We start from the raw sequence: 16,004 nt of genomic DNA, 5'->3' as shown, positions 1-16,004 counted from the left end.
TATCAGTTCATTTAAACAGGTGTGTAGTTTGACAAAAGGCTCCATGCTTAAGTTTCGTAGTTAATCAACCTGGGGTAATCCTCGAATCAACTCGGTTGCCTCTTTGGGTCAGTGTTTTCTAGATGCTCCTCACCATGAAAGCGCCAGGCACACGCCAGACCACGATGCATTCGCTCCACACCATGAAAGCGCCAGGCACACGCAAGGCCACGATGCATCCGCTCTTCACCAGGAAGTCCCAGGCACACGCAAGACCCCCCAAAATGAGAGAGTACCAACTCCCTGGCAAGAGGGTACATGTACAGTATTGGGTAGAAATCGTCACACACGAAAATAAAGATCTTGATGGCCCTCCGAGAAGACATCACCACGGATTCTACTTCCCCACAGTCCATTTCATCTCTGAGACCAGGGCCCTGCCCTTGATTTGGAGTTTTTCTTTTTTTAAAAAAAAAAAAAAGACCAAAAACTGTCATGAAGTGCCTTAAAGTTGACGTGAAATACTATCGAGCACAATTTTTTTTTCAGTTGTTCATAAAAGGTATCATATATATATATACAAAACTGACCCCAACCAGTGAGGCCTTCTTTTCACAAACCAAGCCTTTCAGGATTTTAAAAAAAAAAAAAATCAAAACAGTGTTTGTAGAGTGTGCTTTAAAATCCAAAAGTCCCCATTCTCAGGCTCGGTTGAGGAGGGTTGTCCTAAAAACGAAAAGACAAAAGGTTACTGTCACAGGTTCTTTTAGGTGGCAGCAGCCAAAAAAGCGAATGAAAAGAGCCTTGATAGTATAGTGGTCTAAGCACCCTGTTATTAACACAGCTGCCTGCAATTTACTGCTGGTTCGAATCTCTCCAAGGCTCAAGGTTGACTCAGCCTTCCATCCTTTCTAAGGTAGGCGAAATGAGGACCCAGTTTGTGGGGGCAATAAGCTGACTTTGTATAAATATACAAAAGTATGAAGGCTATTGCTTAACGCATTGTAAGCCGCCCTGAGTCTCCGGAAAAGGGCGGCATATAAATCAAATTTAAAAAAAAAATCCTTGGTTGAATAAACAGAGGCATGGTATCAAAATAATTAATACCTAATACTTTATAAATCCTTGGTAAGGCCACACCTGGAATCCTGTTGAGGATGTTGAGACTTTGGAAAAGGTGCAAAGAAGAGCAAATAAGATGATTAAAGCCCTTCATATGTTTTTGGAGACAAAAACGTATGAAGAACAGTCGCAAGGATTGGGTATGGCCAATCTAGAGAAAAGAAGTACCAGGACTGACATGATTAGAATGTTCTGGTATTTGAGGAGCTGCCACAAAAAAAGGGGGCTCACTCAGGGGTGAAATGCTACCGGTTTGGACCGGTTCGCCTAAACCGGTAGTAATAAAAGCTACCATTTCGGGTGAACCGATAGTAAAAAAATGCTACCGGTTCAGATGAACCGGGTATTTCCAACAATCAGCTGTGCCACGCTTTCTAGCAAATCTAAATTGCATGGCAGAACTGTTCCTCCCCCTCGCTGTTCTACTTACCTTAGAAAGCCTCTTTTTTCAGTGCTGCATGGTAGCGCCTGCGGTGCACCTGAATGCATGCAGCGAACCAGTAGCAGACTCCAGACCATTTCACCACTGGGGTCACTTATTCTACAAAGCATCCGAGGGCAGGACAAGAAACAATGGGTGGAAACTAATCCAGGAAAGAAGCAACGTGGAATTAAGGAGAAACTTCCTAACAATGAGATCAATTAACCAGTGGAAGAGTTTGCCTTCAGAAGTTGTGGGTGCTCCGTCACTGGAGTCCCAAAGATGCTTTTCCAAGAGGCAACTAGACTTACTGGTTTTTCTTTGAAGATGTTTCGCTTCTCATCCAGAAGCTTCTTGGATGAGAATCAAAACATCTTCAAAGAAAAACCAGAAAGTCCAGTTGCCTCTTGGAAAAGCACCTTTGGGACAACCATGGCCTGGATGACTGAGAATCCCCATAGACATTCATCACTGGAGGTTTTTAAGAAGAAACTGGACAACCAAATTAAAATGTATAGGGTCTCCTGCTTGAGAAGGGGTTGGGCTACAACACCTCTAAGGTTCCTTCCAGCTCTATTTTGACACTGGGGAAATGTACCCCCAAGTCAGTGGGCTCCAAAACCTAAGAGAGCCCATACAAAAATACAGGTCACTATGCAACGCACATACACAAGCAATTCTAGTGTTCACTGCTCTTTACTACACTTTTTCTACTACTAGTATAGGCGCTGGCTATTTTGTGGGCATCTTATCATCTCACATCTAATGCTATGTGATTTTAATGCTGAGGAGAAGTCAGTCTACGTTGATGTGAAACCTCAGCTTCCCTTGACTTCCCACTTAAGTTTTCTCTGAGAACCTCAAAAATCGGGCTGATGAATTAACAGAACAGAAGAGTTGGACAGGACTTTGGAGGTCTTCTAGTCCAACCTCCTGCTCAAGCAGAAGACCTTATACCATTTCTGACATATGGCTGTTCTAGTCCCTTCTGAAAAAAACCCAGTGATAGAGCACTGGAGGCAAGCTATTCCACTGGTTAATTGTTCTCAGTGTCAGGAAATTTCTCCTTATTCCAGGCTGTTTCTCTCCTTGGTTAGTTTCCATCCATTGTTTCTTGTCCTGCCTTCCGGTGCTTTGGAAGATAAATTGACCCCCTCTTCTTTGTGGCAGCTGCTCAAATACTGGAAGACTGCTATCATGTCATCCCTAACCCCTTGTCTTTGTTAGATGGGACATACCCAATCCCTGTTGTGATCGTTCTTCATATGTTTTAGACCCCAGTACCCTAATCATGAAATTTCATGCTTCTTTTGTATAAGGAACACTGAAATTGTCCTTGTGTTCTGATTTCTGAAGATGATTTCCAGCCAGGCCTCAAAACATATGCTCAAAATTGTCTACAGGCAAAACTTGTCAGTGCACAAAAGTTTTGCCTGTTGTCCCCTTCTTGCGAAATGTGCTATAAAAGCAGGCCAAAACCACAGGGTCTGTTTGGTGCTTTAAATGGAATTACAGTAAATCCAGTTAGTAGAAAGCAGACCTCTAATCCCTGAATAATTCAGAACTCTCCCATTGGATTACTCCTCTGTTGGGAAAAGATGAAAATGAGGTTACTGTGCTAAAATCCTGAGATGGTAAAATGAAGATAATTCTTCTAGGTGTTCCCCAAGTTAAAACACCCACGCACAAATTAACAGAGGGATGTGGTGGCTCAGTGGCTAAGATGCTGAGCTTGTCGATCAGAAGGTTGGCAGTTCAGCGCCGCATAACAGGGTGAGCTCCCGTTAACTTGTCCCAGCTTCTGCCAACCTAGCAGTTCGAAAGCAGGTAAAAAATGCAAGTAGAAAAATAGGGACCACCTTTGGTGGGAAGGTAACAGCATTCCGTGCACCTTTGGCATTTAGTCATGCCGGCCACATGACCACGGAGACATCTTCGGATAGCGCTGGCTCTTCGGCTTTGAAACAGAGATGAGCACCGCCCCCTAGAGTTGGGAACGACTAGCAGATATGTGCAAGGGGAACTTTTTTACCTTTAAGTACTTCAGATCAGATGTTTTAATACTTTTGACTGTCTCCATGCTTTTTACTGTTGTTATTGTTCTTACTCTTTTAAAATGTTTTTTTATTATTATTTTAAATGATAACGTATGTTTTGAATTATGAGCTGCCCACAGTTGTTTGTTGTGAGATGGGCGGCTTACAGAAAACAAACAAATAAATAAATACTTCCTGGAAACCTTAAAATGAGAAAAGATTGGGGAGAAAAAGCTTAGCTTGGTCTATGGTCTACCATGCAAGGAGTTTTTGACCTTAACCATTCAAACATTAAAATTGGGGTCTGCAGCAGGATGAAAGGTCAGGATGTGACCACAACTTTTAGGACTGAAAGTTGCATTCTGACCCATGTAAAGAAGGGGGCAGGGCTATTTTTTTTTTTAATTTGATTTATATGCCGCCCTTCTCCGAAGACTCAGGGCGGCTTACAATGTGCTCAGCAATAGCCTTCATCCTTTTGTATATTTATACAAAGTCAGCTTATTGCCCCCACAACTTTGATCCCATCTTGGTGGCCATCATCTCAATCTCTGTCCGCGTTCCGGAGGACCTCCTGATTTAAATAGTCTCCTCCCCCTTCTCAGTAAAGAAGCATAGTTTATTTCTTTGCTCCATATTCAGAATGGCGAGGAAGGTTTTGTGGCTTTGAGTTGGCCCAAGATGGTTGGTGGCTTGGTCACTAGAAGAACTAGGGAGGCAAGTCTTTCTTTGAATGTTCTCCTTTCCTTTGTGGCCAATAGGACAATTACTTGTGCAGTTGTGTTTTTGTTTTCCTGAGTATGAGAAGCTCTACTTTGCATAATGGCTAAGTAGCCTTTTTGGCTTCATTCCAGCAACATCGTTGCTTCCACATTTATCAATAACCGTGATTACCTGAGAGTCTTCCAGCTGTCTTTCTCCATGTGGTTTTCTGGACCTTCGCTTTCAAATGAGGCAATAAACAAAGCTGGAGGAGGAAGAGAAAGACAGATAAGTGACAGGACGGTTGATCAGTTTGTGATGATAATAATGTCAGAAATATGCCATTTGGGGCTGACTCGGTAGGTAGGTAGGTAGGTTGGTGGATTGATCGATCGATAGATAGAAAGATATAGATTGATATATAGATACAGAAAGATAGAGATGATAGAGGGGGGATAAAAATAGATTAGGTAGGTAGGTAGGTAGAGAGATAGGTATGTAGAGATAGAGATAGATAGATAGATAGATAGATAGATAGATAGATAGATAGATAGATAGATAGATAGATAGATATGGATGGATGATAAGTAGATGGATGGATGGATGGATGGATGGATGGATGATAGATAGATAGATAGATAGATAGATAGATAGATAGATAGATAGATAGATAGATAATAGGTAGGTAGGTAGATGGATGATAGATAGATGGATAGATAGTTGATAGGTAGGTAAGTAGGTAGGTAGAGAGAGAGAGAGACAGAGACAGAGAGAAAACAGAGAGATAGAGAGATAGAGACACATATTCTATCAAATGTGGTTAACTCTGTTCTGTTCCTCATTGACCTCAATCCTACTTTTCTAGAATGGCATTATGGTTAACAGACCCATCGCATACATTCTTCCAACTGAAACTCCAACAGCAGAAAAAAATGATTCTATAGAAAACATCAATGCATTTTTGTGATTTAGGCTTAAATTGGTCCAGAAAGGGATTGGCCTTTCCTGCTCAATTCTACAGCTCTTCTGTACTTGCAGAAAGTGTAAGTGTGAGAGCTTAAAAGGCAGTTGTGGGGAACTATTCTTTTTTTTTTTTTAAGAATAATCACCACCACCCCTTCCCCCGCCCCATAGTCTCACCTTCTTCACTGTAAATAGGTGCAGTGAGCAGGTAGCTCTGAATCTTCCGGTCCTTTTCGAAAGGACATTCCACCTGTTTCCATGTGACAAAGTCGTGGATTTGCCTTGAAATTTCCCAGAATTTCTGCAGGAGATCCACACCGACCAAAAACAGATGGAAATTTGTATTGTTAACATCATGGAATCAAAAGAATCCCTCCCTCCACATTAAAAACACGCCTAAGAAATGGCTGCTTGTCATCCCTGTCAGGAAATTTCTCCTTATTTCTCTTTGGTTAGTTTCCACCCGTTGCATCTTATCCGGCCTTGCTTTGGTCAAGGGGAGGAGGACAAACACTCCTCAGGGCATCCCTACACCTTCCTTGCTTATTGGTTCAGAAGTCACATTCCTGTTAGGATCACTTTAGCTTCTGTTCCACTGCAATCTGTTTTTCTCCCATGAAATCAAGACTTTCTCCTGCATGTAGCATGCTAAAATGAGCAAAGTGTCATTCAAAGTGACAATAGTCTATTCTATTCTGTTCTGTTCTGTTCTGTTCTGTTCTGTTCTGTTCTGTTCTGTTCTATTCTATTCTATTCTATTCTATTCTATTCTATTCTATTCTATTCTATTCTATTCTATTCTACTTTCTACATTCTATTCTATTCTATTCTATTCTATTCTATTCTATTCTATTCTATTCTATTCTATTCTATTCTATTCTATTCTATTCTATTCTTCCCTATCCCTATCCCTATCCCTATCCCTATCCCTATCCCTATCCCTATCCCTATCCCTATCCCTATCCCTATCCCTATCCCTATCCCTATCCCTATCCTATTCTGGATTTTTACCAAATGGAGTATCTACCAGTTTACAACCAGTTCTTTTTCTGCAACAATAAATCTGAAATATGTGTTCCGTTCAGGGTAACTAAGTGGAGCAAAGACGTTTATTTTTTAATTGTGATATGTGTGCATTGAAACATAGTTTCTAAATTCTGCAATCACCCTTGAGGCTTCACTGAGGCAAACTTATTCCAGAGGATAGTAATGAAAACAAAAACAAAAACGAGCATAAAAGTAGCAAAATGGCCTCTTTTTTAAAAAAAGGGAGCACTTTTTTTTTTTCATTTCGGTTGCCATCTTCACCCATTTATTGCATGCTGTGTGCATTTATTGTACATCGCAAAATGGCTGCTTACCTTGAAGTTGATTTGTCCATTCGGCAAGTGGTTGGTGTGTATCTTATGCAGGAAGTAGATATCTTTAATGAAAAGATTGAAAACGGGGATGACAATTTTCTCCCGGCTGCTATGTGCTGTCTGAGATCTCTGTGCCGCCCCTTGGAGAGCCGTCCGATAGTTACAAAAGTTGCTTGAGGGATCCATGTGATGCTATTTCCAAAGAACAAGAAGAAGCAGGGGGTTAATCAGGAATTATCGTTACTTTCTTTTCTTTTCTTTTTTCTTTTTGTTAATATAATGATGGCCTGATTAAAAACTAGAATAGAGGTAGAAATAAGAATACACACCTTTATATAAAGTAAGAGTTAGTTTGGAGGTTGAAAGATGATACCGTGTTTCCCCGAAAATAAGACCCTGCCTTATATTTTTTTGAACCCTGAAATAAATGCTTGGCCTTATTTTCGGGGAGGTCTTATTATTTTGGGGCATGTGGAACAAGATTGGGCTTCTCCTGCCGTCTTACCTGATTTCCAGCTCTGTGTTTAAATATTTTCGGGGAGGGCTTATTTTTGGGGCGAGGCTTATTTTAGCGCATTCGCTCAAAAGCCCGATTGGGCTTATTATCAGGGGATGTCTTATTTTTGGGTAAACAGGGTATTATTATTATTATTATTATTATTATTATTATTATTATTATTATTATTATTAACCTTTATTCATTAAACATGAAACTCAGTCAACTGAACATTTAAAAATGTATCAAATATGATTGACTGGTGTTAATGGTGGATATGGGTTCCTGCCAGCATTCTAGATATCAACCAAGTATCTTCTTAAAATATATAATGTTCTGAGTAGCGCAGTTTTTTGCAATTCCACTGATGTTATTGCAGGAAGCTGCAATTTCTTAATGTGTTTTCTAAAATTCTTGGATGATATTATTATTATTATTATTATTATTATTATTATTATTATTATTATTATTATTATTATTATTATTATTATTATTATACCAATGTAATGGATATTATTGTAAACAGTAAAGGGAATATTATTGTAAACAGAGTATTATTTCCTAAAATTATTTGTACCCAGACAACACAGTTTAAATAAAAATGGAATTCTTATGTTATAAAATAAAATTTAAATAATGTTAATGTTAATGTTGATATTGATGTTGTTGATTGTGATGATAATAATAGTAATAATAATAATAGTAATAATAATAATAATAATAAATAATAATAGCGCCTTTGGGGCCTAATCATTTTTATTTTCAGTTTTGTTTGAGATGGCTTGCTTTTTGTTAAATCTTGAATATAATTCTCCACCAGATGGCAGGTTTTCATGAGAAATGTGCCAATATGACACCTCTAATAAAATGGAACTTTGAGGAACTGCCTGCCTCGGAGTCTTCTTTGGTTGGGGGTGGGGGGAGTGTTACTTGGAACCCTGACAATAGGTGGATTATGAGTGGCCATCACCCTTGTCTTTCAAATACTATCAGCTGCAGCCACAGTGTGAAAATTGTTACAGGTGGAAGAGGATCCGTCCAGCATGATATGGAAGGTTTCCCTCTTAAACTGATGAAAATATGTAAAAAAAAAAAAAAAGCACTGAGAAAGACAGACTTTTAGCCAATCAAGGCACACCTGCTTGAGTGCCTGCTGACAACTGAGGAAATTCTTTATATATTATATATATTCTTTATATATATGCCTGCTGTGTTGTTCTTCTCCCTAACTCTGAGCAGGGAACTCTGGTTAAGCCCACCTCTTGTGCTGCTATATTCTGGCTTGTCATTGCTTTTAAAAATGAAAATGAAAATGAAAAGAATCCATTGAGTGAAAAACCTTGACCCAATGCAGCAAGGTATGACATATTTACCTCTAAAACATCAAATTTGGCTGTTTTCACTTTGGACCATGTTTTCTTTAGCCGGGCAACAGGACTCAAGTTCATGCCAGCTGCAGAAAGAAAGAAAGGAAGGAAGGAAGGAAGGAAGGAAGGAAGGAAGGAAGGAAGGAAAGAAAGAAAGAAAGAAAGAAAGAAAGAAAAGGGGAGGGGAGGGGAGGGAGGAAGAGAGAGAGAGAGAAAAAAAGAGAAAGAAAGAAAGTGAAAAGAAAAGAAATAAAGAGAAGGGGAGGGGAGGGAGGAAGAGAGAGAGAGAAAGAAAGAAAGAAAGAAAGAAAGAAAGAAAGAGAAGGAGAGGGGAGGGAGGAAGAGAGAGAGAAAAAAAGAGAAAGAAAAAGTGAAAAGAAAAGAAAGAAAGAGAAGGGGAGGGGAGGGGAGGGAGGAAGAGAGAGAAAGAAAGAAAGAAAGAAGGAAGGAAAAGAGAGAGAAAGGAAGAAAGGCAGAGAGAAGGGGAAAGGAAAAGAGAGAAGAAGAAACAAAGAAAAAAGAAAGAAAAGGATTTTTAAATGCAAATAATTTGCAATATTTCAGCATGCATTTCAAATGCTTCTCTAGCAACAATGGTCTTTCATAAAACTTCACTCAGGACTCTCTTGACTCGTGTCAAAGGGAATCTTCTGCAGACATGTGGATTGTCCTAAGCACATTAAACCATTCAGAAGCCAAAGGGTCAAAATGTTCTCAACCCCCTCTCCCCTGGCTTCTTCATTCTATATTCCTCCAATCTACCTTGAGGTGTTAAGTATTGGCATGCCACACCTTCCAGCAAATTGAATCGTATTCTTTCAAGCTAATGTCCTATACGTTTTTGATAAATCTACTGCTTTTCCACCTAACAGTGGTCTTCCTGGCTTGCTTGCTTTCTTGTGCGCATCATCATCTGTTTTACAGTGATGATAACTTTGTCTCTGAATCCCTGCATTGAGCAAATCCTGCCCTCCAAACCGCAGCTTTTACAACAACAGGGACCAAGTTTTGGACGAATGTTAATAGTTGAGCAGGGCACAGCATGCAAGAAATAAGGGGGGGGGGTGTAAGGTCTTGCCTCTCCAATCTTCCCAAGAAAGCAGGACTCTTGAAACTGCAGTGGTTCCAAAAGGAGCTTTTCAGAGGTGGGATTCACATAATTTAAGAACTGGTTTGCCCAGCACCGAAAATGTGAGCATGCACACACACTTGCTTCACTCTCTCTTGCACCTTCCACACATGTGGTTTGCTCACACACGGAGCTTGCACGCATGCACACGGCTTAGAAAACATGGCTAAATAGGACGGCATAGCGCTGGGGCAGGTGAGTGGGCCACCTGCAGGTTGCAACTACCGGTTCACCCAAACTGGTCTGAACTGTTCCGAACTGGCTGAATCCCATCACTGGAGCTTTTATTAAAAGGTTTGTGATAACAAGAGATCTAGGCAAGAACTGAAGCTTCTCACTTAAAACTAGCTATTTAAAGCAATGCTAACCAAAACCCTCCCACACTACATCATTGCAGGGAAACAGAAACAGAAACTTCATACAGAGCTTAGCATAGTAATGCAGGAAACAGAAACCTCATGTACAGATCACTCCATTCCTCCCCTTCTTCCTCCCACCAAAATGCCAGCGTCCCTGTAGAAATATCTAGGACCTGACAGGGGGTTTGCTCTAAAAGGAAAGTACAGCTGAGATAAAGAACTTTCTGTTTTGCTCCCAAATCAGTTACTGGGAACTCTCAACCCAAATTGCTTAGCACATTGTAAGCCGCCCTGAGTCTCCGGAGAAGGGCAGCATATAAATCAAATTAAAAAAAAAAAAAGAGTTATTGGGAAAATATTTGCATACAGATAATCTGTAAAAAAAGAACTAACTTGGCACACACAACCCTAAATAGGAAGTTGATAATATCAGCTGTGTCATGCTGCCTGATTTAATATATCACACAGATATTTCTTTTAAGATTTAAAAATCTTTAAACAGAAGGTGTAATCTCCAGCTTTGACCGACAATTGCTTTTCCAGTTGTTTCCCCCTTCTCCCCTCTTACTAAAAGGAGTAATTAATTCCTGGTAGCTTTCTGATGCTGGCAAAACTGTTAGCTGCATTTCCCCACTTCTTCAGAAGGTTGAATCTCTCCTTGTTCAGTTTCCATCCATTATTCCTTGTCTGGCCTTTGGGAGCTTTGGAAAATAGCTTGACTCCCTCCTCTCTGTTCCAGCTCCTCAAATATTGGAACACTGCTATCCTGTCTCCTCTGGTCCTTCTCTTCACTAGACTAGCCATGCCCAGTTCCTGCAACGTTCATCATATATTTTAGCCTCCAGTCCCCTAATCATCTTGGTTGCTCTTCTCTGCACTCTAACTAACTGCAGAGCAGTTAATATTAGTAGGAGATGACACCGATGTGCTAAATAGCTGACTTGCATTCTCAGGCTAAGTTTTTATCTACTCAAGTCTTATTTTTTACTGATGCTGTCATGCCCACAGAGACCTTACTCACAAATAATGGCCATCATGGAGTTGAAATTCCCAATGTTGAAGCATTCTCTTGCCACATCAATGAAAAATTCCACGATTCTTGTTCGCTGCTTTTTCTTCACCACCTGCAACATTAAAAGGATATTCAGTGAGAAGAGGGGAAGCGTACTAATCGTCTCCTTTTAATGACCCCATAATCCCTTGCGGGGCAGAGTCTAGGCAACTGAATGGAGTTGAGTTTTTACTGGCCGGATGCCCTTCCTGTCACCAATGTGGAATTTTTTCCCCCCAGCAGATATATTCTCATTGTGCCCAGAAAGAGAAATAATTGCCTCTACCTAGGATCGAACTCACAGCCTCCTGATTGTAAGGCAAGAGCTCCACCTCTAGGCCACCACACCACCGAAGAACCATACTAATACCACAGGAATATTAAACTAATAGCAGAGCCAACACATTTGTTGTTGGAAAATCGACAGGATGAATTCCATTTTTCATGGAAGTCTTCAGGGTTAGGCAGTACGTTGAATTTCTCCTCTGTCTTTTAGGAGAACACCAAAATCCTTCATGTTGAGTTGTTAGGTGCTAAGTGTGATTCCCTGCTTTAGGTATTCAGGGTTTTAAGTGCTTCTGAACTAGCAAGAATTTAAATAATTTCCTTCTAATCAGGAGAAGAAATGCATGAAAAAAAATGCCTCTAGTGAGCTAAATACGGAAAAGTGTTTAAATTTTCTAGCCTTAAAAGATAGAAACTGCCAAATATGTTGTCCCGCTTCTAAAAAGAGAAGATTGCTTTGATCCTGTAGGGTTTTGATTATGACACCGAGAAGCCATAATTTTTAAGCGTCATACTTGATGCAGAACATATTCTACCCTAAAACAAAACATTCCTCGCTTCAAATATGCAAATAAATGAGACCAATAAGCTTAAAAGCTGATTTGATTCGACTTAATTACAACGGCTGTTGAATTCAGGTTTGGATTATCTCCTGATTACATATTTTATTACACAGATCCCACAAGGACTTCGAGATATTTCCTCCCAACAATGCTCTTAGGTCAACAATGACAATTATCCTTTAATACATCAAGATGTTTTTCTGCATAAAATATGGGCAATCAGCCGAGAGCGAGCCACGCAATGCATTTCATATCTGACCATGCTCTACTTGGCCATTTGGAGGTCTCTGATCACCAGAGACTGTCCAGATTAACCAATATGATGCAGGGATATCTACAGGCCTTTAATCATCTTAGTTGCTCTTCTCTTTTTCCACTCTTTGCACTTTTTCCAAAGTCTCAACATCTTTTTTTGTAATGCAGGGAACAAAGCGGATGCAGGATTCTAGGTGTGGCCTTACTAAGGCTTTATAAAGCGGTACTAATGCTTCATGTGATTTTGATTCACTGCTCCAATAGCAGGCAATTTTGGAAAATTGTATAACAGCGATGAATATCGTTGCTTGGAAAACAGACAGATAATGCCTTAACTCTCCAGCATGAATCAGGTCTAAATACTTTGATGAAAGTCACAGCAAAATAAAGAAAAGCAGATTTATTGGTTGACAGGAGTTGTTCTCCTGGCATGTGAATCAGCTACCCTCAAAACAGAGACATTGAACTGGTTAGTAGTACATCCATCCCCCAGTACATTCCTTTCTCCTGTGGATACTTACCCTACAAATCTCTGTTGCCACCAACATACTGAGGCAGTTAAACCAATTGTCGTAGGCTTCGAGATTGTAGGTCTTCGTAACATCGCTTCGGCACTGAAAAATCAAACATCCACAGTTAAACCTGAGTCAAAATGAGGACACCGCTTCCAGCAAAGTCATCATCTCTTCTTCATAAGTAAACCCAGCTTAGATGTATGTTTAACAGATTAACAGAGATGAAAGGGACCTTGTAGGTCATCTAGTCCAACCCCTCGCCCAAGCAGGAGACCTTATACCTGTGATGGCGAACCTATGGCACACGTGCCACAGGTGGCCCGAGGAGCCGTATCTGTGGGCATGTGAGCGTTGCCCTAGCTCAGCTCCAGCACGCATGCACGCGCTGGCCACCTGATTTTCGGACCTTCCGGGCCCACCGGAAATCAAGAAACGGGCTGTTTCCAGCCTCTGGAGGGCCTCGGGGGCTGGGGAAGGCAGTTTTCGCCCTCCCCAGGCTCCTAGAAAGATTCTGGAGCCTGGGGAGGGTGAAAAACGGGCCTATCGGGTCCACCATGCCATCACGTGCCAATAGCGGGGGAAGAATGGGGGGGTCACACACGTATGTGTGAGGGTGGGGTGAGGTGCATTGAATTATGGGTGTGGGCACGTATGCGCGCTAACTCTCCGCACTCCCCCCACTTTTGGCACGCAATGGCAAAAAGGTTAGCCATCACTGCCTTATATTATTTCTGACAGGTGGCAGTCCAGTCTCTTCTTGAAAGCTTAGTATAGCATTTTTAGTAGTTTAGTATTTTTTTTTTTAAATGGACCTCTCCCAAGTAGCAACCTGCTTTTAGGAGATTCTGAGTGTGCATGTGAAACAGAGATAGGATTTTCACAGTCCAAATGTGTACCCTGTCTATAGGTAGTCCTTGACTTACAACAATTCATTTAGTGACTGTTTGAAATATACAAACAATAAAAACAACAGGGTGGATTTAAATCACTAGTAAAAAGGCTTGATTTAAAGCAATTCAATTTAAATCATAATTTTTAAAGAGGAACTGTCATCTCTGCCCCGCAGAGGCTCCTTCTCTGACCTACTGTTGACTCACTGACAGTCCCAGTATTGCAGAATATATAGCCTCATGCGACATAATGAAGCTCCATTTCATGCTGAATAAACTAAATTATTAATGTATCTTAAATAGGAAACTATCTTTAGATAGATTTTTTACTTCAAATGCATTTTATTAAAATAAATTCAATAAAAATAAAAAAAAATCTGATTTAAATAAAAAAAATCAATTTTTTTGCTTTTTTTTTTTAAAAAAAATCATGCATTTTTATCCACCCTAAAAAACAATAACCCCACCTCACCCCCACAACAATCAAATGAACTACTTGATGGGTTCCATCCCACTGTGGGATACTCCAAGCCCGTTGGAAAATGCCAGGTCTTCAGGGCCTTGCAATGAGAGTCAAAGTGGGGACTGTCTAATTTCTGAAGGGTTGACGCTCCACAGGGAGGGAGCCACCACAGAGAACGCTCTTCTTCTGGGACCCAGCAGATGGACTTTCTTAAAAGAGGGGGACCCACAACATTACCTCTCTCCCCCCCCATTCTGTTGGGTTGGATAGATGTCACCAGGAAAGGACAGTCCTTCAGATAATCTGGTCCCAAGCCATGTAGGGCTTTGAAGGTGGCAACTGGCAGCCTTGAATTATATTTGGAAGCAGATCGGCAGCCAATGTGGCTCCCACAAGAGAGGTGACACCTCTTCACATCTGGATCTTCCCAAAATGATATGAGCCGCTACATTTTGAACCAATTGAGGCTTCCTGATACTTTTCAAGAGCAGTCCCAAGAAGAGTGCATTACAATAGTCAAGACGGCAGGTGACTACGGCATGACTAGAGATTGTTGATTAATCTTTCTCTTTCCCATGTCCGCTTCATTCAAATTTTGAAAACTCACCTTGTGGTTATCCAGGGAATCCACGTGACTGACTATCTGCATGAGATCTTCTGGATAAATGTTGCTTACCCTTTCCTGAAACAAAAAAAGATGATCAAGATCACAGATGTGTAAAGAAGACACCAATGTAACATTAATTAACATTAAGAGGTGTGCTTTTCATCCCAGTGTAGACAACTGCCTATTACCAGTGATGGCGAACCTTTTTGGCACCGAGTGCCCAAACCGGAATGTGCATGCATGTATGAGCTCCTGTTACTTGTCCCAGCTTCTGCCAACCTAGCAGTTCGAAAGCATAAAAAACATGCAAGTAGAAAAATAGGGACCACCTTTGCTGGGAAGGTAACGATATTCAGTGTGCCTTTGGCATTGAGTCATGCCGCCCCCATGACCAGGGAGACGTCTTCGGACAGCACTGTCTCTTTGGCTTTGCAACGGAGTTGAGCACCACCCGCTAGATTCGGGAACGACTAGCACATATGTGTGAGGGGAACCTTTACCTTTAGGTCAGAACAAGGACAAGGAAGGGCTCACTCACCAGTTCGATGTGTGTTAGCTGCTGCGCAAGGACCAGAGGGTCACAGCACACACTCAGAACGTCCTTCTGGGATGCCTGTGGCTTAGTTTTGAGGATGGCACCCTTGTCGGTCCCCGGTTGGCGAAACTTTTCTCGGATCTCTTGGTACTGATTGCGGGCAGCAAGAGCCATCAGAAGATCTTGTGTCATCTGGCTGATGATCTTCTTGACCGTTCCATTTTCCTAATCCATAAAATAGAAGAGTTGATTGAGAACGGGTAAATTATTCTGGGCAGGGCATTGGAGTAGAAGACCGCCAAGGGCCTCTTCCAACTTGGTTATTTTGTAAGGGTAGACCTCTCCTTACAACTGCTCTTTTGAAGTTGCAAAGGCACTGGGGGAAAAAAAGACTTGTGATCATTTTTCCACACTTAAGACTTGCAACATCCCCATGGTCAGGTGACCCAAATTTGGTTGCTTGACCACTGGTGTGTATTTACGACGGTTGCAGTGTCCTGGGGTCACGTGATCCCCTTTTGGGTCCTTTTTTGGGACAAGGAAAGCCAGATTCACTGAACAGCCATGTCACTGAATATAGCAACTAGAGTGATTCACTTAACAACGGCGAGGACAAAGGTTGTAAAATGAGGGCAAAGCTCACTTAACAGCCATCTGGCTTAGCAATGGAAATTGGGGGCTCGATTGTCATCGTTGGTTGAGGACTACCTGTGTAAATTCTGTATAAATATTTTGAAAAGGCTGATGGGTTTAGAATTCAATCTCAAGCAAACTAATTGTTCCTGCCAAATTTGCTTAAGGCCACCACCTATGGGTTTTCATCACCGAGAAATATTCCAAGGCTACAAAATTTTTGCTTATATTCTTCCCTAACTAAGGACTAGTGCTGCATTATATTTATAGCT

General features: G+C 41.1%; 1 protein-coding gene across 1 annotated transcript in view; it reads right to left on the bottom strand.

The window, feature by feature from the left end:
- Nucleotides 1-650: 650 nt before the first annotated feature.
- RASGEF1A (RasGEF domain family member 1A) overlaps nucleotides 651-16,004 on the bottom strand; it is a 59,935-nt gene continuing 44,581 nt past the window's right edge. The window contains exons 5-13 of the mRNA XM_070945050.1: nucleotides 15,103-15,324; nucleotides 14,565-14,639; nucleotides 12,611-12,703; nucleotides 10,957-11,059; nucleotides 8,454-8,533; nucleotides 6,585-6,776; nucleotides 5,401-5,524; nucleotides 4,453-4,525; nucleotides 651-705 (exon numbers count right to left, since the gene is read on the bottom strand). Of these exons, the coding sequence (XP_070801151.1) occupies nucleotides 681-705; nucleotides 4,453-4,525; nucleotides 5,401-5,524; nucleotides 6,585-6,776; nucleotides 8,454-8,533; nucleotides 10,957-11,059; nucleotides 12,611-12,703; nucleotides 14,565-14,639; nucleotides 15,103-15,324 (987 nt within the window). The 3' untranslated portion in view covers nucleotides 651-680. The remainder of the gene's footprint in view (nucleotides 706-4,452; nucleotides 4,526-5,400; nucleotides 5,525-6,584; nucleotides 6,777-8,453; nucleotides 8,534-10,956; nucleotides 11,060-12,610; nucleotides 12,704-14,564; nucleotides 14,640-15,102; nucleotides 15,325-16,004) is intronic.

This window comes from Pituophis catenifer, unplaced genomic scaffold (genome assembly GCF_029215685.1).
Source record: "Pituophis catenifer annectens isolate HBS135680 unplaced genomic scaffold, rPitCat1.0.hap2 SCAF_6, whole genome shotgun sequence".
Taxonomy (NCBI): domain Eukaryota; kingdom Metazoa; phylum Chordata; class Lepidosauria; order Squamata; family Colubridae; genus Pituophis; species Pituophis catenifer.
Note: the sequence above shows the minus strand (reverse complement) of the source record. Positions and strands in the feature narration are given on the sequence as shown.